Source organism: Aquarana catesbeiana, linkage group LG07 (assembly GCF_042186555.1).
Source record: "Aquarana catesbeiana isolate 2022-GZ linkage group LG07, ASM4218655v1, whole genome shotgun sequence".
NCBI lineage: Eukaryota > Metazoa > Chordata > Amphibia > Anura > Ranidae > Aquarana > Aquarana catesbeiana.
The window spans coordinates 140901425-140926499 of NC_133330.1; the positions used below are offsets into that span (position 1 = coordinate 140901425).

The window sequence follows — 25075 nt, forward strand, 5'->3', positions numbered from 1 at the left end:
CCATACTGGTGACCCCACAATAGGGATAAAACTTTTCAGCGAAAGGGAGTTTAATAAAGTCAATTCGATATTCCAGTCACACACGTTCCCAGACAAATGGCAATAGAACATTAATGGGTGCTGTAACGATTACCAGTTGGGTTCTGGAAGCATCAGACAGAAGTACATCTTCGCCAGCACGCCATGGATCAGCAAACAAGATTGTCCAAAAAAGGTTTTTAATCAAAAACGGTCACATCACAAGGGAGGCACCTCCCTTGTGATGTGACCGTTTTTGATTAAAAACCTGGCGAAGATGTACTTCTAGGGAGTTTAATAAGACACGTGGCCACTCACTAAAATTAGAAGAAAAGAGGTTTTACCTTAAACGGCATAGTGGGTTCTTTACTGTAAGACCGGCAAGGATGTGAAATTCCCTTCCACAGGCAGTGGTTTCAGTGGGGATAATCGATAGTTTCAAAAAACTATTAGATAAGTACCTGAACGACCACAACATACAGGGATATACAATGTAATATTGACAAATAATCACACACATAGGTTGGACTTGTGTCTTTTTTTTTTCAACCTCCCCTACTATGTAAGAAGTCCTAAAAGTGATGTTTTGGCTACCACAGAGCCCTGATCTCAACATTGAGTCTGTCTGGGATTATATGAAGAGACAGAAGGATTTGAGGCAGCCTACATCCAAAGAAGATCTGTGGTTAATTCTCCAAGATGTTTGGAACAACCTACCACGTGTACCTAGAACAATTTAAGAATTGATGCTGTTTTGGAGACAAAGGATGGTCACACCAAATACTAATTTGATTTGGATCTCTCTTCTGTTCATTTACATTCCATTTTGTTAATTGATAAAGATCACACCTGCCTATAACTTTTGCACAGTAATATATGTGTATATATGTATGTATATATATATATATATATACTCCCAAAAATTAATACACCCCTTACATTTTATTAGATATTATATTATATCTTTTCATGTGACAACACTGAAGAAATTACACTTTGCTACAATGTAAAGTAATGAGTGTACAGCTTGTATAACAGTGTAAATTTGCTGTCCCCTCAAAATAACTCAACACACAGCCATTCAAATCTAAACCGCTGGCAACAAAAGTGAGTACACCCCTACGTGAAAATGTCCAAATTGGGCCCCAAGTGTCAATATTTTGTGTGGCCACCATTATTTTCAAGCACAACCTTAACCCTGTTGGACATGGAATTCACCAGAGCTTCACAGCTTGCCACTGGAGTCCTCTTCCACTCCTCCACAACAACATCATGGAGCTGGTGGATGTTAGAGACCTTGTGCTCCTCCACCTTCCATTTGAGCATGCCCTACAGATGCTCAATAGGGTTTAGGTCTGGAAACATGCTTGGCCAGTCCATCACCTTTACCCTCAGCTTTTTAGCAAGGCAGTGATCGTCTTGGAGGTGTGTTTAGGGTAGTTATCATGTTGGAATACTGCCCTGTGGCCCAGTCTCTGAAGGGAGGGGATTATGCTCTGCTTCAGTATGTCACAGTATATGTTTGCATTCATGGTTCCCTCAATGAACTGTAGCTCCCCAGTGCCGGCAGCACTCATGCAGCCCCAGACCATGACACTCCTACCACCATGCTTGACTGTAGCCAAGATACACTTGTCTTTGTACTTCTCACCTGGTTGCCACCACACACGCATGACACCATCTGAACCAAATAAGTTTATCTTGGTCTCATCAGACCATAGGACATGGTTCCAGTAATCCATGTCCTTAGTCTGCTTGTCTTAAGCAAACTGTTTGCGTGCTTTCTTGTGCATCATCCTTCTAGGACAACAGCCATGCAGACCAGTTTGATGCAGTGTGTGGCATATGGTCTAAGTACTGATAGGCTGACCCCCGACCCCTTCAACCTCTGCATCAATGCTGGCAGCACTCATAGGTCTATTTCCTAAAGACAACCTCTGGATATGACGCTGAGCATGTGCACTCAACTTCTTTGGTCGACCATAGCGAGGGCTGTTCTGAGCGGAACCTCTCCTGTTAAACTGCTGTACGGTCTTGGCCACCATGCTGCAGCTCAGTTTCAGGGTCTTGGCGATTTCTTATAGTCTAGACCATCTTTATGTAGAGCAACAATTCTTTTTTTCAGATCCTCTGATTTTTTTCAGATCCTCAGAGAGTTCTTTGCCATGAGGTGCCATGTTGAACTTCCAGTGACCAGTATGAGAGAGTGAGATCGATAACACCAAATTTAACACACCTGCTCCCCATTCACACCTGAGGCCTTGTAACACTGAGTCACATGACACCGGGGAGCGAAAATGGCTAATTGTGCCCAATTTGGACATTTTCACTTAGGGGTGTACTCACTTTTGTTGCCAGTGGTTTAGACATTAATGGCTGTGTGTTGAGTTATTTTGAGGGGACAGCAAATTTACACTGTTATATTGTAGCAAAGTGTAATTTCTTCAGTGTAGTCACATGAAAAGATAGAATAAAATATTTACAAAAATGGGAGGTGTGTAATCACTTTTGTGAGATACTGTATATGCGTGTATAAGAAAATTCAGAGAATTGCTGCCCAAAAATGTATTGAAATTAAAAACATACAAAATATGTATCAAAAATGATCCATTGTATAGTTACAGTTCGGGAGTTAATTTTGAGAAGGAAAGAAGTACAGTGGATCCACTCTTTGGATACTATGTACCCCAAAGGGTTAAACTCAGAAATCGATCTGTACTTGTTTGTATGAGGGACTCATGGGTTGTTCAACATATGACCTGTTTTAAATTATATGGCGCTTACTGAATATGAAGATAAAAAGGTATTTGTTCCCTATTTTTTCTATTTTTCTCTCTTTTCTATTTCATATTATAGGTTGACACCAGGGATGCATGTTAGAGTGAATAAGAATTTGTATCCAGTCTTTAGCCTTTTTCATCTTGCTATTTTTGATTAAAGAGATCTTTGACGCATGTGATGATGGATAATGACCTTGTTAATGCAATTGATTCCAATTATGCTTTCTTATAAATGTTGTGAAAAAAAAACTTCAATTGTGATATGTTCTAGTCTGAAGAAGGGCGCTAGCAATATAGCCCGAAACTGTAACTATACAATGGAAGGCTTTTGATACATTTTTTGTATGTTTTTCATTTCAATAAATTTTTGTGCAGCAATCCTCTGAACTTTCTTTCTATATATGACCGTTTGGGATGGTCTGATTGCACTGGGAGACTGCTGATGTGCTGTTCATCACCACCTGTTTGTTGTACATATATAATATATATATATAGATAGATAGATATATATCTATATCTATATAGATATCTATCTATATATGTATAGATATCTATCTATATATATATCTATATAGATAGATATATATCTCCAGGTATATCAGAAAACATTTGTAGCCTATGCCTTTTTATCCCTGTGTTACCACTGGAAATTACACATTTCTACAATCAGATAGCCTCTACACAAAATTACTAATTCTCCCACTCCATTTCATGTAATTCCTGACCCATAACTATGGAAGTATACACAAATTCAGAGGAATTCTTATGAAATTTTTGTTCGCAGTCCTGATCTGGAGATATGTGCTTTTTACACTATAGGTAAACATATGCAGGGGATGCCTTGTGTTGGCAGTTTGTAATCTTCCGTGATCAAATGCAAAAACAGGCAATTTTTTAAAGTTTCAGAATATTTATACTTTATCTAGAATAACTTTGATAAAATAGTTTGTTCTGATGCAATACATCGATCCTAAATAGCCATGTCCTAAAATTTTTAGGTGGAAACAATAGGAGATGCCTACATGGTGGTTAGTGGACTTCCAAATCGAAATGGAAACAGGCATGCGGTGGATATATCCAGGATGGCTTTGGATCTTCTTAGCTTTATGGGGACTTTTGAACTACGTCATTTGCCAGGTTTGCCTGTCTGGATACGGATTGGAGTTCATTCAGGTATATGTTCTGTCAAAACTCTATAAGAGGATTGTTGTGGATGTAGTATATTTAGACTTTGCTAAAAGGCTAAAAGTGTTTAGGATAGTTTCTCACAAGTAAGTGAAGATCTATGAACTTGAAAAATTCAATTTGTAAATAGATGATAAATTGGCCTGAAGATCAAATTCAGAAATTCATACTCTGATTGGTCTAAGGTTGTTAGTGGTGTTCTTCAAGGATCAGTTTTGGCATTGCTACTGCTTAGATATTGCATATAGTTTGAAATTAAAAGTATAATTTGTCTGTTTGCAGATGCCGTAAAGCTTTGTAGATAATTACTTTGCAAGATACGGCTAACTTGCAAGCTGGATTGGATGCCATAGCTGGTTGGGCAATCGATTGGAAAAAGATTTAATATTAATAAATGTACATAAAGTTATGAGCTTGGGGGCTAAAAATATGCATATATTTTTACTCCTGTCTGTGAATGTCCTTTGATGGAAGCAACTTCAGTAAAAGCAACCCTCTGGCACAGGTTAATATACAGTACAGATCTGGGTGACTTCATTTAGCACTCTCTCATGCTTAATTGAAAGGGAGAAACTTCATCCCTAGCAATGCTGCAGCTGCTTCGTCATCCCCTCCCTGTTGTAGCATCTTTTGCATAAGTTATGAGAAATGGCCTTTGCCAAACAGGATATTGCATTAAAACTGTAGGTAAATAAGAGAATTAAAACCTTTGTTAAAGTGGAACATAACTCTCTCAATCAACACTGACTATTTTTAATCCTTATACAGCTGCTATGATCAACATATACAAATATATAAGGGGTCCATATAGTGAACTTGGTGTTGAGTTATTCACTTTATAGTCAACACAGAGGACAAGGGGCCACTCTTTACGCCTAGAGGAAAAGAGATTTCATCTTCAAATACGGAAAGCTTTCTTCACAGTAAGAGCTGTGAAAATGTGGAATAGACTACCTCCAGAGGTGGTTCTGGCCAGCTCAGTAGATTGCTTTAAGAAAGGCCTGGATTCTTTCCTAAATGCACATAATATAACTGGGTACTAACATTTATAGGTAAAGTTGATCCAGGGAAAATCCTCTTGGAGATCAGGAAGGAATTTTTTCCCCTGCTGTAGCAAATTGGATCATCCTTTGCTGGGGTTTTTTGCCTTCATCTGGATCAACTGTGGGTATAGTATTGGGTATATGGGACTGTTTTGATATTATTTTTTATTTATTTTTATGGTTGAACTAAATGAACTTGTGTCTTTTTCAACCTGACTAACAATGTAACTGCTAGCATTAGTAAATAGATAGGAAAGTATATCATATCTTTTTGTTTTTAAACTTTTTTTTTTGCTTTTCTTTAGTTACTTCCTGGATTTCAGGCCTAGGCAAATTATGCAAAAGATAGAAAGAGCGCACAGGCTCTGGTGCAAAACCTTTAATTATTTAGGTCCTCTCTCTATTTCTACATCGGTCCTTAAATATTCCTAGCAGGCGATGGGTATTAACCCTTCATAGGCTTGCTATCAGGCATCCGCAGATAACACAGGGAGCAACTATTTGGCAACTCATTTTAAATTAGATTTCTTAACCCTTTCTTTACAACATTATTTTATTGTTTTTTAGAACTTTTTGTAATATTGACATTTAGCCTAAGAAGTATGTGTTTACAGTGGGGACGGAAAGTATTCAGACCCCCTTAAATTTTTCACTCTTTGTTATATTGCAGCCATTTGCTAAAATCATTTAAGTTCATTTTTTTTCCTCATTAATGTACACACAGCACCCCATATTGACAGAAAAACAAAGAATTGTTGACAATTGTTGAAATATCACATGGTCCTAAGTATTCAGACCCTTTGCTCGGTATTTAGTAGAAGCACCCTTTTGATCTAATACAGCCATGAGTCTTTTTAGAAAGATGCAACAAGTTTTTCACACCTGGATTTGGGGATCCTCTGCCATTCCTCCTTGCAGTCACGGAGTTGTTGTGAAGCCACTCCTTCGTTATTTTAGCTGTGTGCTTAGGGTCATTGTCTTGTTTGAAGGTAAACCTTTGGCCCAGTCTGAGGTCCTGAGCACTCTGGAGAAGGTTTTCGTCCAGGATATCCCTGTACTTGGCCGCATTCATCTTTCCCTCAATTGCAACCAGTCGTCCTGTCCCTGCAGCTGAAAAACACCCCCACAGCATGATGCTGCCACCACCATGCTTCACTGTTGGGACTGTATTGGACAGGTGATGAGCAGTGCCTGGTTTTCTCCACACATACAGCTTAGAATTAAGGCCAAAAAGTTCTATCTTGGTTTCATCAGACCAGAGAATATTATTTCTCACCATCTTGGAGTCCTTCAGGTGTTTTTTAGCAAACTCCATGCAGGCTTTCATGTGTCTTGCACTGAGGAGAGGCTTCCGTCGTGCCACTCTGCCATAAAACCCTGACTGGTGGAGGACTGCACTGATGGTTGACTTTCTACAACTTTCTCCCATCTCCCGACTGCATCTCTGGAGCTCAGCCACAGTGATCTTTGGGTTCTTCTTTACCTCTCTCACCAAGGCTCTTCTCCCCTGATAGCTCAGTTTGGCATACGGCCAGCTCTAGGAAGGGTTCTGGTCGTCCCAAACGTCTTCCATTTAAGGATTATAGAGGCTACTGTGCTCTTAGGAACCTTAAGTGCAGCAGAAACTTTTTTATAACCTTGGCCAGATCTGTGCCTTGCCACAATTCTGTCTCTGAGCTCTTCAGGCAGTTCCTTTGACCTCATGATTCTCATTTGCTCTGACATGCACTATGAGCTGTAAGGTGTTATATAGACAGGTGTGTGGCTTTCCTAATCAAGTCCAATCAGTATAATCAAACACAGCTGGACTCAAATGAAGGTGTAGAACCATCTCAAGGATGATCAGAAGAAATGGACAGCACCTGAGTTAAAATATATGAGTGTCACAGCAAAGGGTCTGAATACTTAGGACCATGTGATATTTCAGTTTTACTTTTTTAATAAATCTGCAAAAATGTCAACAATTCTGTGTTTTTCTGTCAATATGGGGTGCTGTGTGTACATTAATGAGGAAAAAAAATGAAATGAAATGATTTTAGCAAATGGCTGCAATATAACAAAGTGTGAAAAATTTAAGGGGGTCTGAATACTTTCCGTCCCCACTGTATGTATGTGTAGCACCCTGGTGTTTAGGCAGGGTTGCTCCTAAATGTACCTGCCAGGTAGAGCTACCTTGGCCCATTGTTATGGATCAATTGTTTTCACTCTAATGCCCCATACACACGATCAGACATTGATCGGACATTCCGACATCAAAATCCATGGATTTTTTCCGACGGATGTTGGCTCAAACTTGTTTTGCATACACACAGTCGCACAAAGTTGTTGGAATTTCCGATCACAAAGAACGCGGTGACGTACACCACGTACGACGAGACTAGAAAAGGCCAGTTCAGAACCAAGCGCGGCACCCTTTGGGCTCCTTTTGCTAATCTCGTGTTAGTAAAAGTTTGGTGAGAGACGATTCGCGCTTTTTCAGACTCGTGGTTTTCAGATCGTTTTCTGCTGTTCAGTTTGTGCTTGTGGGTTTGTATCTGCTCTTCAGTGCGTGCAGTCAGTTCGTATTGTACTATTCAGTGCAATCTTGTCCGCTCGTTACTGTTTTTCAGGTCGCTCTTCACAGGCCTTGCTGTTCTTCAGTGCGTTCTGTTACTTTGTTCTGAGCAGCCGACCGTTTTTTAGCCATGTTGCGTATATGTGCTCCTCGTAGAGTTCGTGCTGTGCGGGGGCTTGGTGTTGGGGTCCTTACCTTGACACAAGTCCAGTTCATGAACAGGGTGGGGAGGAGTTCATGGACCAAGAATTGGTTGCTTCAGCCTGACCAGTTCTGTCATACTTTTCCTCTGTGAGATCCGTGAGAATAATCCTGATGATTTCAGGAACTTTCTCCAGTTGACGGACCCCGTATTTCACCGTTTGTTGGCTTTGCTGACCCCTTATATTAGCAGGCAGGATACCTGCATGAGGCAAGCCATCACTCCGGAGCAGAGGTTAGTCGCCACCCTGCGGTACTTGGTGACGGGGAGAAGCCTGCAGGAACTTAAGTTCTCGACAGGCATCTCCCCCCCAGGCTCTGGGGATCATTATCCTGGAGACCTGTTCTGCCATCATCCAGGTCCTGCAGAAAGAGTATATGAAGGTAAGATTTTTATCCTTTAATATCACATTTTATTGTATTTAATGTTTGCTAATATATTGTATTTCTTTCCTCATTCCCTAATTACCATGATTGTAATATGCTGTGAATGACCCCTTTGTCCTCATGCATGCTGGATTTTTAGGTAATTATTTTTGTTGTCCTTCATACATATTTGCCTTCACTTACCTCCCCAGCATGCTCTCCTGGCCCTATATTCACCTCATGAAGTCACTTAACAATGTATTTTATCAGCTCCATAGTAGTGCTTTAACCCAAACACCCCCTAAAATGTTTTTAAATGCGATTTGTGCTTTAAATTCAGGCAGTGCCAGAGGTTTTTTTTGGGGGGTCCCCAAATCATTTTTAACCCTCCCTCCCCCCAACTGCTAAGTCAGCTGATACCAATTCTCTATCTATCCTCAATCATCTATCTGCTGACTTTGCCAAACCCATACACACTATACCCACCTCTTTTGTGGTCAGATTTATGGATGAATTCCCCAAAGCATGTAGTGCAAGGGCCTGCCTGTATACTTTCAAATGGTACTGTTTCAAGTTTCTGTATACTATTATTATCTTGATAGGTAATAGCAGAATGTCCAAATGTGCTCAAATGTGTACAATATGTATTTATAGCTTTGTATTCTGACACTTCTTACCTGTCCAGTGGGCTGCCAATAGTGTAACTAAGGAGGGGCTGTTCAAAGTAATACCCATTATTTAGGCATTCATCTCTCAAAGAAGTGGAGAGGGTTACCTGTCCAAGAGTCCCCACCCCCTATAATGTTAGAAATGGCCCATGAGAGGGGGGGGGGGGAATCTGATAGGTGTACCTTATACTTTGGTCTTTAAAAACTCCCTCAAATAAATGTTATCTTGATCTTGGCAAAGAATGTTTGTGTCTAATCTGCTTTCCCTGTTTATGTGCAAAATGACTACATTTTTTTTTGTTTGACTCCACAGTTTCTTTCCACGCCACAGGAATGGCAGACTGTGGCCTCCCACTTTGTCCAGCAGTGGGACTTTCCTAACTGTGTAGGGGCAATTGATGGGGAACACGTCCACATCATCCCACCACCCAACTTGGGGTCGTACTATTATAATTATAAGGGGTTCAGTAGTATTGTGATGTTGGCGGTGGTGTCGGCTACTTATGAGTTCCTGTATGTGGACGTGGAGAAGAATGGCCGGATGTCTGATGGTGGAGTCATCGCCCAGACGGAGTTCTACAGGCGTCTCCAGAATGGCAGCTTGGACTTGCCACCTCCAGAAGACAATGTGGAAGGACTCCCATTCGTCTTCATTGCAGATGAAGCATTTGCGCTGGGGGACCATCTTATGCGGCCATTCCCGATGAGGACCCTCACCCCGTACCAGAGGGTTTTTAATTACTGGCTGGCCAGAGCCAGAAGAGTGGTGGAGAACACGTTTGGAATCATGGCCAGCCGGTTCCGCCTATTTCTTATACCCATACATATGGCGGAGTATAAACTGAATCATATAATCCTGGCGTGTTGTGTTCTACACAACTTTTTACGGCAACATTCTGCCAACTATGCTGGCTCAGTTGGGCCTGAGGCTGGAATTCAAAATGAAACAACCCTGACGGCGCTTGAAAGTGGCCGTCCCGGCTTGCCCCCCCTGAGTGCCAGAGATGTCCGGCTAAGATACCTTGAATTCTTTGCGGGTAGGGGGGCCATCAATATGCCAGACAATGTCTGAAACCTTTTCGAATAAAAAAAAACTACTAAAATCTTTGGTGACATTTACTGCTTGTGTTTCTTTTAGCTGACCCTGACAGAAATGTGATGAGTCCTGAAAATGGCGTGATTGTGTAACCTTACAAAGCACTGTTGGGTGTTATTTACTAAAGGCAAAGACACTTTGCACTACAAGTGCACTACAAGTGCACTTGAAATTGCACTTGTAGTGTAAAGTGGATTTTCCCTTAGGAAATAACACCCATTGTCACAGAAAACACCAATTAGAGCACCTCAAAAGTGTTGGAGTGCTGAAACAATAATCCACACATTCTTGATTAACAATCTTTTTAATACCAGCACACGTGTGCATTTAGAAAAGGTTTTTAAAACAAACCAACATGTTTGTTGTATAACAATTTTTGGAGTCACATTAGAAAATGTTTAAAACCAACAAGAAAGACACAAATCTTGAACTTACAAAGTTCACATTTGGTAGAACTTGAAGGCAATATCAGACATGAGTACTTACAAACTGTGTTTGATATTGCGTTTAGATGGGGTGAAGTCACCCCAGGAAAAGCCAAATTTTGAAGATGCACACAAATTTACGAATGTCAACATGTGCTACCTGCCATCACGGGGGATCAAGGGACGTGTTTTGGGGGTGCAACCCCTTCTTCACAGCTTCACAAAGGAATTTGGAGGGGTTTTAAACACTCCCTAAAACATTAATGATGTTCTTCATTTTTTGTTGAACATCATTGATGTTTTTCTGGATGTTTTCCAAGTCCCTATTACATCCCATTATCTCCCCAATCGGGATCTGTGCACTTTCCGAGGTGAAAGGATCTGGATCCACAACATCACGATCACCTAAAAAGATAGAAACCAAAAAACACCATGTATTATAAATATGCCGGCATCCATCTCTTACCTGAGCCTGTGATTGCAGACACTCACCTGTTGTGGTGCCAATTTCCACCACGTCTTCCTCCTCCTGCTCTGCTTGTCTTGGGTGGATTTCCCCTTCTTCCAGAGGTGGGGGGTCTCTGGTCTCCTCGGGTGAGGGGTGTCCTCTGAGTCTTTTATCCCCTATGTAAAAAAAATAGGTATACTTAGCACACAGATATTTGATGGCAGAACTATAAATATGAAACATTGCTTGGAAATGGGGTACATTTGTCTGTTTTGGCAGAGTTCCAAGATGTTGTTTCTTGTCCTTTGTCAAGCTTCAATACTTACCTGTTTTGTACAAGCTTCACAGATGGAGACACCCCTATAGTATACACTGGAGCACCTGTGTGGGACCCCTAATAAAAAGGGTGTTCTGGTGTCCCGCACTAGTGCTCCAGCGTCCAGATGTGAAAACTGCTGAGTGTCCTCTCCTTACACAGAATCTAGTTTGCATTTCATTCTAGTAACAAACCCATCTACACAACCAAATTAGTTTCAGACAAGTAGGCCCTAAAAAATGTGGGCAAATGCATATGGCCAAAACAATGGTGTTTTATAGGCTGAACAAACAATATTTTATACGAACGAATAATGTGCTCATGAACATGAAAGTTACCTTTTGAAACTGGATAACAGTTAAGAAAAGTACATGGAACAGCACGAACGTAATAAACATAAAGAATAGGAACACAGGACAACTACTTACTTTTTTGCAGCAGTCTCTGGATCTTTCGGTACTGCTCCTGCTCTCTTAATTTCAGGTCCGACCACCGCTTCCTGAGCTGATCTTTCGATCGTCGTACCCCGAAATTCCGGTGCAGACTCTTGACCACTTTCGCCATGATCTTGGCCTTTCTGACATTGGGGTTGGGGTAAGGTCCATACTTCCCGTCATAGTCGGCCTTCTTCAGGATAACCACCTTCTCCAACATCTCCCCAAAGGACATATTCGATGCCTTAAATCTTCTCCTTCTGGATCGTAACATTTCAGGCTCCGGGCTTTCCTCCTCCTCCTCCTCCTAGTTGCTGTAATTAGCATGCACCTGCTCTGTCTCTGCCATGTGCTCTTCCCCCACTGCGCCGAACGAGAAGGGGCGGGAATAGACTAGAAAGAACATCAGGGGCGGGCGTAGTTACACGCATGCGCAGTGTCTATAAAGCGTAACGCGCGTGCGTAGTACGTATGATCTGTGAGCGGAGGAAGGCGTATCGGAGGCGCCGATCCTGATAACAAAGGTAAGAGCAAAACTTGGGCCTATACTGCTTCTAGATTGAGGCCTATATTGTAACAAGATTAGGAGAGTTTTGCCTGACATTAGGGTTTGTCTTGTGTTGTGTCTTGCAGATAAAATGGATGGCTTCAATGACCACAACTTCCTCCCCCTGTTCATAGACAAGTACAGGGAGCTGCCCTGTCTGTGGCAGGTGAAACATTCACATTATAATAATAAACAAAAGAGGCAGGCAGCGCTGGAGAAACTGCTGGAGTTGGTGAAGCTGGTGGTCCCCACGGCAAACATCCCCTATTTAAAAGCCAAAATTGGTGGCCTGAGGAGCACTTATCTTAGGGGGCGCAAGAAGGTCACGGATTCCCAGAGATCCGGAGCTGCAACAGATGACATTTATATCCCCAGGCTCTGGTACAATGAGAGACTTTGTTTTCTGTCAGACCAGACCGGAGTCAGGGAATCCCTCTCAACCCTTCCTTCTACTCTTCCTTCCACCCCAGCTGAGGCTTCCGATGTCCAACCTGGGACTTCCAGCCAGGAAGAAGTGGAGGAGCCCAGATGGAGTCAGGTATAGCATTCTTCTACAGATTTCTGGTCAATAAATAAATTATATTTACTAGATGTTATTACTGATCACTAATTGCTGATTTAATACAGTTTTTTACATATCAATAGACAGTAGTGGGCAAAAATAATTGGGACAAGAATGAAAAATGCTGGGCTCAGAAGGATAGTCTGTTATATTTTTTAACATTCAATTTGCAACAGTCATGAGATGAAAATTGTGTGTGATTGATGAATAAAAAACTAAAACTATGTCCCTTTTTCATACACAGGAAGACCTCAGCCAGGATGAGGCTCTGGAATGTGGCACACAGGAGGAGGCTGTGGAATGTGGCAGGCAGGAGGAGGTGGGGGTTAGTGGCAGCCAAGAGGAGGCGGGGCTAAGTGGCAGCCAGGAGAAGCCTGAGCCCAGTAGGAGCCTGACCGAATCGCAGGTTCACCCCTCCGCCTTCCAAACAAAAGACCCAGGAAGGGGAGTCACGTGCAGGATTCAGCACTCAGGCTCATTCAAGAGGCTTCTGCATCCCTCAGAGCCTTACCCACTCCTGAAGAGGCCTTTGCCTGCATGGCTGCCACCAAACTGAAGGGCATGCAGGAGGGTCAACGCCAGCTGTGTGAGAACCTTCTTTATAAAGTCCTAACTAAGGGGGTGAGTGGCGAAATCACACCCAATACCCACCTGAGTGAGTTGGACCATCCTCCTCCTCCTGCCACAACTACACCACCACAGCCACAGCGTGGAAGGAAGACCAGAGAGTGATGTCCCTGGGTTCAGTCTGGTCTGACAAAAGATGCAGCCTCTTGTATGACCACAGCCTGGTGACATACATATGTCACCTGCTGTTTTCATGATCTCTTGGACTTCTGGACCAGACTGCACTCCCTTAGATATGGACTCCTCAGGCCACCAATTTTGCAGTAAAATAATTGATGTCTGCCCTGGGGGGGTCAAAGGCTTCGCCAATTTCTGCTGTTTCTCCAGCGTTGCCTCCCTCTTTGTTTGGTTCTGAGCCCTTAATAAAGGAATTTTTGGTTCAATTATACTCGCCTATGTGTGTTTTCCTTCAAAAAGGACAGTTTGTGAGGATTCAGGTACATTTCAAAACTACAATGTGAAATTAACAAGGGACACCAACACCAAACAATCTCCTTGAGATTAAATAATACAATATATCAATGGTTTTGTGGTAACTTGACACACAAAACACACACAAAAATATTATGGAGTAAAACCCCAAAAAACTAAAAAAAAATCAGCCTTGAAAAAAATACAAAACAAAAATAAAACAACAAAATAGAAATTTGGTCAGATGTGACAAATCAAAATATATTGAGGGAATCACGATAAATAATAAAGAAAGAAGTTTGTGAGAAGTCTGTGTGAAAATGAGCAGCAAAACTACTTCATTCTTCTCACATTATAAAGAAGAAGAGAGTGCGCTGTATTAAACAATTTAAAACATTGCAGCATGACGAAAGTGCTGGATCCATTCCGAACACTAATTTTACCAGACCGAGCTGTTCCGTCTCGGAATTTCTTCTGAGCATGCGTGGCACTTTGTGCGTCGGAATTGGCCACACACGGTCGGAATTGACGTGATCGGATTTTGTTGTCGGAAAATTTTATAGCCTGCTCTCAAACTTTGTGTGTAGGAAAATCCGATGGAAAATGTCCGATGGAGCCCACACATGGTCAGAATTTCTGACAATAAGCTCTGATCACACATTTTCCGTCGGAAAATCCGACCGTGTGTACGGGGCATAAGTCTGTAATTGCTGCACTTCTCTCTTTTTGCTGCTAGGTGGCTAGGTACCCGGTGGCATTAGATATGAGAAGAGCAATGCAAGGTCAGAATATGGCTATATGGGGTATCTCAGCCAATGAGCAGGGGTTCTTTAATCCCTTGGCCTGCCAGGAGAACCTTTATATTTGGGTGAAGTCAGGTGATCACTGTTCTGTGCCACCTGGACGGCTGTCTGGGTGGACATGTGTTGTATTGCCCGGGCTTCTAGGCTGGAGTTTTTACCTATCCCAGGCACATCTGGCTGCTAGGCTGTCTGAGGGCCTATCCAGAAGCAAGAGAGCAGCGCAGGGATGGGATTACGGTATGCAGTCCAACCAGAAGTGACGGTTCTGCTGGCCAGAGAACCTGTCGTGGTCAGAGGTAGGGGGGAAGCTGTCGCCACTAAGGGACCAACCATCTTATTACCAAGGACCACAGTGAGTAGCTGAAGCAAGTACCAGAGAAGAATTTTCACCAACCGGGGACGGTGAAGAATTGGGAAACTTCAGTGTGTATCAAGCCAGCGACCCAGCCAGCGGAGGTGACGCTTGCAGAGCAGCCTTGTGTGTCAATGGGGACTGAGTAGGCCAGTGGGGTGAAGCTTGAGAAGTATCTTGAGTGCCAAGCTAGGGACCCAGCAGAGAAGTGGGGGTGACGCTGGAGGAAGATACTACAGTGAAGATTGGAGGAGCTCACTGGATTCAGTGGCAGTGAAACATCTAGTCTAGTGAGAGAGACTGGGAGCTCAGTGGGCTGAAGAACTGCAAGAAGTGATAGTAGTGGAAGTGAAGGAACTGTTACACTTTGTGTTAGAAACTGTTAAAGACTGTTGCCATAGGAGACAGCATTCCTACACATGCAGATGTGGTGTCTGGCTGGACGCCTTTCCCTGCATGGCTGCCCTCCTGTTGACGTCTCTGAGTCTGCCAATTAACATTACAACTACCTAAGGGTCTCCTGGCCCCAACCCTCTCTCCCAAAGTTCTGTTCAAGAGAAATACATCTCTTTGCATTCAAGAAGTGTTTGGCGCCCAATTAATCCACCTTGCATTACACCCACTCTGCCTTACAACCCACCATCTACAGAAGGATGTCAGCTGTCTCTGGCCCTGGAGATTCTCATTAGACTGAGGGAGGCCAGAGACCTTGCTACATATGTATGTATGCACAGTATATATATATATATATATATATATATATATATATATATATATATAAATAATGTGTGTGTGTGTGTGTGTATGACAATAACAATTGAGATTTATATCAACTATTAAAAACATTTGATGTAAAATTCATAAAAAGCATTTAAAAAATCTTAGCAACCCTTCAATTCATTACAATAAAAAAAAATAAAAATAAAAAATGAGAAATAATAAGTATACTGAATATGTGAAAAAATAACATATCCCCTGGTTAAATTATTAATTGTATGTGACAGTAATGACATAATATCAAAACGTTTTAACCTTAAACTATGGAATGCAACCAAAAGGTTGTCTATGTAAATATATTGATGTATTGATATCTGGTACACACTGGATCATCCCTGCAACCCTTCCTAGGGATCCCAGCCCAATTCCCTGGGTCCCGAAAGCATGACCCCACTGACCGATAACACATCTGTCTTCTAGCATCCAGTGGCCTATTCAAATGATGGTACTAACCCCTAGTTCCTTATTCGGCCCACCTGGGCTCATAGAGTGCAAGGTAAAGATCCAAAAGGTTTCCCTTTGGCATAACTTGGAAAATCTTTCACGTTCTGACAAATGCTTTGTCTCTATACCAAATAAATTTAGGCCTTTAGTGTTCTCCTGATGGATACTAAAGTGGCGAGGCACACTATGCTTAGTGATACCCTCCTCGATGATCCTCCTGTTCATTAAATCTAGTACGCATAGTGTGGGTTGTACAGCCCACATGATACAATCCACATAGGCACCTGAAGCCATACACAAAAAATTGGGTACCACATGTAATAAACTGATTTATTTTATAGGTCTTTTTGTTTTTGTCTTGAAATTCTTTCTGGCCATGTTTTATTAAATACACAGGCTTTTTTGCACCTATAAGTACCTCGGATATCAAAGAAAGAAGGGATGTTATTAATCTTCGGTTGTGACCCTTTAACTTTACTGGGCGCTATGTTATTCCTGATATTTCTAGCCCTCCTGAACACCGTGTTGGATCTGAAGGGAAGGACACTAGCAAGGGCTTAGTCCTGTAACAGTATAGGCCAATATTTCCTGAGGGTATATTTAATTGCCCAATCTTGGTTATTGTAATTTGAGATAAATTTGGTTGAATGGTCTTTAGATATTATTTCGGGCTCTAAGTTCCTTGGTATTAATATTTAGATATTATTCCGGGCTCTAAGTTGCTTGGTATTAATATTTAGATACCAGAAGCTTCCTGAATATGTTCAGCTGTGTAGCCTTTATCCCAAAAAAAATTCTGTAATATATTTGCCTGTTTAAGGTAATCAGATGTATTGGTGCAATTTTTACATAACCTATTAAATTGGCTATAGGGCATGTTTTGCTTCCAACTCTGCAAATGGCAACTCCTATAGTGCAAATACGAGTTGCCAGTAGTCCCTTTGAAATGCGTTTTGGAAGTAATGTTACCATCCTCATCCCAAGACAGTACTAGATCCAAAAATACCAGATTCTTGGGATTCAATAAATACGTGAACCTAACGTTAAATGGATTGGTGTTGCAATACTCTACGAAGGTAGGGACCATATCTGGAGGGCCATCCCAAATGATGATAATATCATCAATAAACCGACCATAGTAGACAAGATGTCTACTAAATGAGTTGTTCCTCCAGATGTGTCCCTCCTCCCAAAAGCCCATAAACAGATTTGCTTAAGAGGGTGGAAAATGAGTGCCCATCGCTGTCCCAGATTCTTGCAAATAATATGTCCCTTGGAATTAGAAGTAGTTATGCTCCAATGCAAATTTAGTGCAATCACTAATAAATTGAGTTTGGTAGGGATGGAAATAGTCTGCATTGGAGAGAAAATAATTGAGGGCCTCAATGCCCGCTTTGTGATAAATGGATGTTTACAGGGATCACACATTCAAGGAGAGCCAAATATAGTCCGGGGAACATCTATATGGTTCTAACAGTTCTAGAACATGAGATGAGTCCCTCACATATGCTGGGAGCGTAGTCGCGATAGGCTGCAAAAAATAGTCCACATATTGAGAGATAAAGCTGGTAAGCCTGTCCATACTAGCAACAATTGGGCATTTTTGTGCACTTTTGGAATATGGTAGAAATATGGCATTTTGTAATATTCCCTGATTAGGAAACTTATTTCAGCCTTATTGATGACACCTTTTCTGTATGTCTCTTCCACCATACTATGCAATTTTGGTTTATATAAGGATAGTGGATCTCTAGTAAGTTTTTTTTTTTTTTTTTTTTATGAGTATCCACATCAGAAAGCAATCAGAGCACTTCTTGTATATAGTCCTCCTTATTTTGCATGACTACTCCTACACCTTCATCGGCAATTCCAATAACAATATTCTCATTGTTTACAAGAGCTTTAAGAGCCATTCTCTCTGCTAAGGTGAGTTGGATGGACCCACATTATGAGGACTTTCACTCAACATAACAAAATCTGCATAGACCATTGAGTAAAAAGTTTTAATATATTCACTCTTGGCATGGTGAGGGTAAAATAGGGACTTTGGTTTAAACGCTGTGTGTATAAACAATTCGCTATAAGGTGTAGACACCATCTCACTAACATCATGTACTTGACCTTCCTCATATAATTCTTCTAACACCTCCATTACCTCTAGCTCATCTGTAATATCTAATAATTCTAATATACAGTTGCAATAAAAAGTATGTGAACCCTTTTGGAATGATATGGATTTCTGCACAAATTGGTCATAAAATGTGATCTGATCTTCATCTAAGTCACAATAGACAATCACAGTCTGCTTAAACCAATAACACACAAAGAATTAAATGTTACCATATTTTTATTGAACATACCATGTATCACAATGCAGGTGGAAAAAGTATGTGGACCCCTAGACTAATGAGATCTCCAAGAGCTAATTGGAGTGAGGTGTCAGCCAACTGGAGTCCAATCAATGAGATGAGATTGGAGGTGTTGGTTACAGCTGCCCTGCCCTATAAAAAACACACACCAGTTCTGGGTTTGCTTTTCACAAGAAGCATTGCCTGATGTGAATGATGCCTCACACAAAAGAGCTCTCAGAAGACCTACGATTAAGAATTGTTGACTTGCATAAAGCCGGAAAGGGTTATAAAAGTATCTACAAAAGCCTTGCTGTTCATCAGTCCACGGTAAGACAAATTGTCTATAAGTGGAGAAAGTTCAGCACTGCTGCTACTCTCCCTAGGAGTGGGCGTCCTGTAAAGATGACTGCAAGAGCACATCGCAGACTGCTCAATGAGGTGAAGAAGAATCCTAGAGTGTCAGCTAAAGACTTACAAAAGTCCCTGGCATATGCTAATATCCCTGTTAGCGAAACTACAATATGTAAACCCTAAACAAGAATGGATTTCATGGGAGGATACCACAGAGGAAGCCACTGCTGTCCAAAAAAAACATTGCTGCACATTTACAGTTTGCACAAGAGCACCTCGATGTTCCACAGCAGTACTGGCAAAATATTCTGTGTACAGATGAAACCAAAGTTGAGTTGTTTGTAAGACACACACAACACTATGTGTGGAGAAAAAGAGGCACAGCACACCAACATCAAAACCTCATCCCAACTGTAAAGTATGGTGGTGGGGGCATCATGGTTTGGGGCTGCTTTGCTGCGTCAGGGCCTGGACGGATTGCTATCATCGAAGGAAAAATTAATTCCCAAGTTTATCAAGACATTTTGCAGGAGAACTTAAGGCCATCTGTCCACCAGCTGAAGCTCAAAAGAAGATGGGTGTTGCAACAGGACAATGACCCAAAGCATAGAAGTAAATCAGCAACAGAATGGCTTAAACAGAAGAAAATACGCCTTCTGGAGTGGCCCAGTCAGAGTCCTGACCTCAACCCGATTGAGATGCTATGGCATGACCTCAAGAAAGCGATTCACACCAGACATCCCAAGAATATTGCTGAACTGAAACAGTTCTGTAAAGAGGAATAGTCAAGAATTACTCCTGACCGTGCACGTCTGATCTGCAACTACAGGAAATGTTTGGTTGAAGTTATTGCTGCCAAAGGAGGTTCAACCAATTATTAAATACAAGGGTTGCCATACTTTTTCCACCTGCACTGTGAATGTTTACATGGTGTGTTCAATAAAACCATACATTTAATTCTTTGTGTGTTATTAGTTTAAGCAGACTGTGATTGTCTATTGTTGTGACTTAGATGAAAATCAGATCACATTTTATGACCAATTTGTGCAGAAATCCATATCATTCCAAAAGGGTTCACATACTTTTTATTGCAACTGTAGAATTATCCCGACTATCACACTCTATGGTCTGTTTTAAGGCTGGAGTGGGCTTATTCCTATCTTTTGAGGTGATAATATCGTCTCACCGTAATACCTCTGATAAATTTGTTTAAATCCTTAAATAATTGGAACAAATTTGCCTTACAGCTGGGTTAAAAATGTAACCCCTTCTGAAGGAGAATCATCTCACCCCCCAGTTAAAGTGTGGGAGGACAAATTGAATATTTTTATGGTGGTATTGGACTCCCCTGTTTCCCTCTTTTTCTTCTTGCCGCCTGCCTGAGCTAAGGGCAAATGGATTCCAGGAAGTAAATGCTACATGAATCATCTGCCCTTGCTTAAGATGGCCACAGCCAGAAATGCTAGGGAGTGTTTTTCAAAGTGATTTCTCAGCAAAATAAAGCATGGAGACATGGATGGGTGGGTGAATTTGCTTTGTATATTAGTTTGTGGTGCTCATATGCAGTGTAGGTCCACTTTAAGTGGAAGAGTAGGTTTGATAATAAGGTTAACAGTGCCTCCACCCAGGACAGGGTTTCCCTGAACAGAGGGGGTTCTTGTTCTGGGAAATTAACCATTAATCTAATCAAAGTAATTGATAGAAGAGAAACTACTGCAACCTGTATATAACATTAACCATAAGTATATAGATGCACAGTGTGGAAATAATACCAGCTTTATATAAGAAAAGATTAGTGATAGTACATGCATCCAATGTACAAAAAGATATTACCAGCAAAGGGCATAATAGGAGTCCTGGTAGATTTGTTCTGTTCACATATACCCAAGAAATTATTGTTCTTAAAAGAGACACTTCCAGATGAATGTAACAGCAAAGTCCAGTTGCAGGGGTCCCTGAGGATAATGCAGCCTCTGCCTTTGTGCCAGAGACATGAAGGCAAGATCTGCGGTCATGGGGACAACCTCCAACTGTTGTCCAACCAACCTGGAACACAGCTTCTCACCATCAGGAACTGTGCTGTGGCACTGGAACTCAGTCAGTCTACCTACTGTGCACTTTAGTCCCTCTCTAATTGTGTCTAATCTGACATGTAACTAAACCTCTAAGCTCATAATCCTGAAGTGGTCATCAGAACTTAACCTGACTCTAGCCTATGCTTGTTATTGAATCCCAAGATAAAACTCAGGGACAGGAAGTGCATAAATAACATATTTAGAGGCATTTACAGTGATCTACAAATTCAGACAGTAGAAGGGCAGCAGATCACTACACACTACTCCAGGCAAAATCTTTACATCCTGTCAAAAGCAACACAACGTGCATAGTAAACCGCAGTTTAAGAAAACAGTCTTGTCCTCTCCCTATTACAATTGCTTGCTGAGGAAAAACAACAAGTTACTGCAAGGTGCAGCAAAAACAGGCAACCTGTTGATGGAGTCCCCCAATTTATCACCAAAATGGGTGGAGGATGTCTTACTCTCTGCCCTCTCTGCACTTCCCTCTGAGGGCATCTGAGTAATCCTGTATTTTCAGGCACTGAACTAGGACTATGAGGCAGGTGAAGGGATAGCACTGGCTTTGTAGAAGGACTGGGTTCTTGACTAGGGATGAGCCGAACACCCCCCTGTTCGGTTCGCACCAGAACATGCGAACAGGAAAAAGGTTTGTTCAAACACGCGAACACCGTTAAAGTCTATGGGACACGAACATGAATAATCAAAAGTGCTAATTTTAAAGGCTTATATGCAAGTTATTGTCATAAAAAGTGTTTGCGGACCTGGGTCCTGCACCAGGGGACATGGATCAATGCAAAAAAAGTTTTAAAAATGGAAGTTTTTTAGAAGCACTGATTTTAATAATGCTTAAAGTCAAACAATAAAAGTGTAATATCCCTTTAAATTTTGTAGCTGGGGGGTGTCTATAGTATGCCTGTAAAGGGGCGCATGTTTCCCGTGTTTAGAACAGTCTGACAGCAAAATGCCATTTCAAAGGAAAAAAAGTCATTCAAAACTACTCGCGGCTATTGCATTGCCGGTCCGACAATACACATAAAAGTTCATTGATAAAAACGGCATGGGAATTCCCCACAGGGGAGCCCCAAACCAAAATTAAAAAAAAAATGACGTGGGGGTCCCCCTAAATTCCATACCAGACCCTTCAGGTCTGGTATGGATTTTAAGGGGAACCCCACGCCAAAATGTAAAAAAACGGCGTGGGGTCCCCCCAAAAATCCATACCAGATCCTTATCTAAGCACGCAACCTGGCAGGCTGCAGGAAAAGAGGGGGGGACGAGAGAGCGCCCCCCCCTGAACCGTACCAGGCCACATGCCCTCAACATTGGGAGGGTGCTTTGGGGTAGCCCCCCAAAACACCTTGTCCCCATGTTGATGAGGACAAGGGCCTCATCCCCACAACCCTGGCCGGTGGTTGTGGGGGTCTGCGGGCGGGGGGCTTATCGGAATCTGGAAGCCCCCTTTAACAAGGGGACCCCAGATCCTGGCCCCCCCTGTGTGAAATGGTAAGGGGGTACAGGATCCTACCCCTACCATTTCACTAAAAAACTGTCAAAAATTTTAAAAATGACAAGAGACAGTTTTTGACAATTCCTTTATTTAAATGCTTCTTCTTTCTTCTTTCTTCTATCTTCCTTCATCTTCTTCTTCTGGTTCTTCCTCCGGTGTTCTCGTCCAGCATCTCCTCCGTGGCATCTTCTATCTTCTTCTCCTCGGGCCGCTCCGCACCCATGGCATGGGGGGAGGCTCCCGCTCTTCTCCATCTTCTTCTCTTCTTCATCTTCTTCTCTTCTTCTCTTCATCTTCTTCTCCGGGCCGCTCTGCATCCATGCTGGCATGGAGGGAGGCTCCCGCTGTGTGACGCGTTTCCTCTTCTGACGGTTCTTAAATAATGGGGGGCCACCCGGTGACCCCGCCCCCCTCTGACGCACGGTGACTTGACAGGACTTCCCTGTGACATCACTGGGAATGCCACAGGGAAGTCCCGTCATGTCCCGTGCGTCAGAGGGTGGCGGGGTCACCGGGTGGCCCCGCCCCTCGTTATTTAAGATCCATCAGAAGAGGAGACGTGTCACACAGCGGGAGCCTCCCTCCATGCCAGCATGGATGCGGAGCGGCCCGGAGAAGAAGATGAAGAAGAGAAGAAGATGAAGAAGAGAAGAAGATGAAGAGAAGAGCGGGAGCCTCCCCCCATGACATGGGTGCGGAGCGGCCCGAGGAGAAGAAGATAGAAGATGCTGCGGAGGAGATGCTGGACGAGAACACCGGAAGAAGAACCAGAAGAACCAGAAGAAGAAGATGAAGGAAGATAGAAGAAAGAAGCATTTAAATAAAGGAATTGTCAAAAACTGTCTCTTGTCATTTTTAACATTTTTGACAGTTTTTTGTACCCCCTTACCATTTCACACGGGGGAGCGGGATCTGGGGGTCCCCTTGTTAAAGGGGGCTTCCAGATTCCGATAAGCCCCCTGCCTGCGGACCCCCACAACCACCAGCCAGGGTTGTGGGGATGAGGCCCTTGTCCTCATCAACATGGGGACAAGGTCTTTTGGGGGGCTACCCCAAAGCACCCTCCCAATGTTGAGGGCATGTGGCCTGGTACGGTTCAGGAGGGGGGGGGCGCTCTCTCGTCCCCCCCTATTTTCCTGCAGCCTGCCAGGTTGCGTGCTCGGATAAGGGTCTGGTATGGATTTTTGGGGGGACCCCACGCCGTTTTTTTTTGGCGCGGGGTTCCCCTTAAAATCCATACCAGACCTGAAGGGCCTGGTATGGAATTTAGGGGGACCCCCACATCATTTTTTTTAAATTTTGGCCGGGGTTCCCCTTAATATCCATACCAGACCTGAAGGGCCTGGTATGGAATTTAGGGGGACCCCCACGTCATTTTTTTTTTAATTTTGGTTCGGGGTTCCCCTGTGGGGAATTCCCATGCCGTTTTTTATCAATGAACTTCTATGTGTATTGTCGGACCGGCAATGCGAGTAGTTTTAAATGGCTTTTTCCCTTCAAAATGTCATTTTACTGTCAGACTGTTCTAAACACAGGAAACATGCGCCCCTTTACAGGCATATTATAGACACCCCCCAGCTATGAAATTTAAAGGGATATTACACTTTTATTGTTTGACTTTTAAGCATTATTAAAATCACTACTCCTGAAAAAACGGCCGTTTTTAAAACTTTTTTTGCACTGATCCATGTCCCCTGGGGCAGGACCCAGGTCCCCAAACACTTTTTATGACAATAACTTGCATATAAGCCTTTAAAATTAGCACTTTTGATTATTTATGTTCGTGTCCCATAGACTTTAACGGTGTTCGCGTGTTCGAACAAAATTTTTTCCTGTTGGCATGTTCTGCTGCGAACCGAACAGGGGGGTGTTCGGCTCATCCCTATTGGTGAGGTTGAAAAAAGACACAAGTCCATCAAGTCCAACCTATGTGTGTGATTATATGTCAGTATTACATTGTATCCCTGTATGTTGCAGCCGTTATGGTGCTTATCTAATAGTGTCTTGAAACTATCAATGCCCCCCGCTGAGACCACGGCCTGTGGAAGGAAATTCCACATCCTTGCCACTCTTATGCCCCGTACACACGATCGGACATTGATCGGACATTCCGACAACAAAATCCATGGATTTTTTCCGACGGATGTTGGCTCAAACTTGTTTTGCATACACACGGTCACACAAAGTTGTCGGAATTTCCGATCGCCAAGAACGCGGTCACGTACACCATGTACGACGAGACTAGAAAAGGCCAGTTCAGAACCAAGCGCGGCACCCTTTGGGCTCCTTTTGCTAATCTCGTGTTAGTAAAAGTTTGGTGAGAGACGATTCGCGCTTTTTCAGACTCGTGGTTTTCAGATCGTTTTCTGCTGTTCAGTTTGTGCTTGTGGGTTTGTATCTGGTCTTCAGTGCATGCAGCGAGTTACGCTTGACTCTGTCATTGTGTTCTTGTTCGTTCGTTACTGTTTTTCAGGTTGCTCTTCACAGGCCTTGCTGTTCTTCAGTGCGTTCTGTTACCTCGTTCTGAGCAGCCGACCGTTTTCTAGCCATGTTGCGTATAGTACTCCTCTTAGAGTTCGTGTTGTGCAGGGGCTTGATGTTGGGGTCCTTACCTTGACACAAGCCCAGTCCATGAACAGGGCGAGGAGGAGTTCATGGACCAAGAACTGGTTGCTCCAGCGTGACCAATTCTGTCACATGCCTTTGCTCCGTGAGATCTTGAGAATAATCC

General features: G+C 42.6%; 1 protein-coding gene across 1 annotated transcript in view; it reads left to right on the top strand.

Annotated features, from left to right (window-relative positions):
* The window catches only part of GUCY2C (guanylate cyclase 2C), a 1918134-nt gene that overhangs the window by 1602611 nt on the left and 290448 nt on the right, over nt 1-25075 (top strand). The window contains exon 23 of the mRNA XM_073591935.1: nt 3797-3971. Within this exon, the coding sequence (XP_073448036.1) occupies nt 3797-3971 (175 nt within the window). The remainder of the gene's footprint in view (nt 1-3796; nt 3972-25075) is intronic.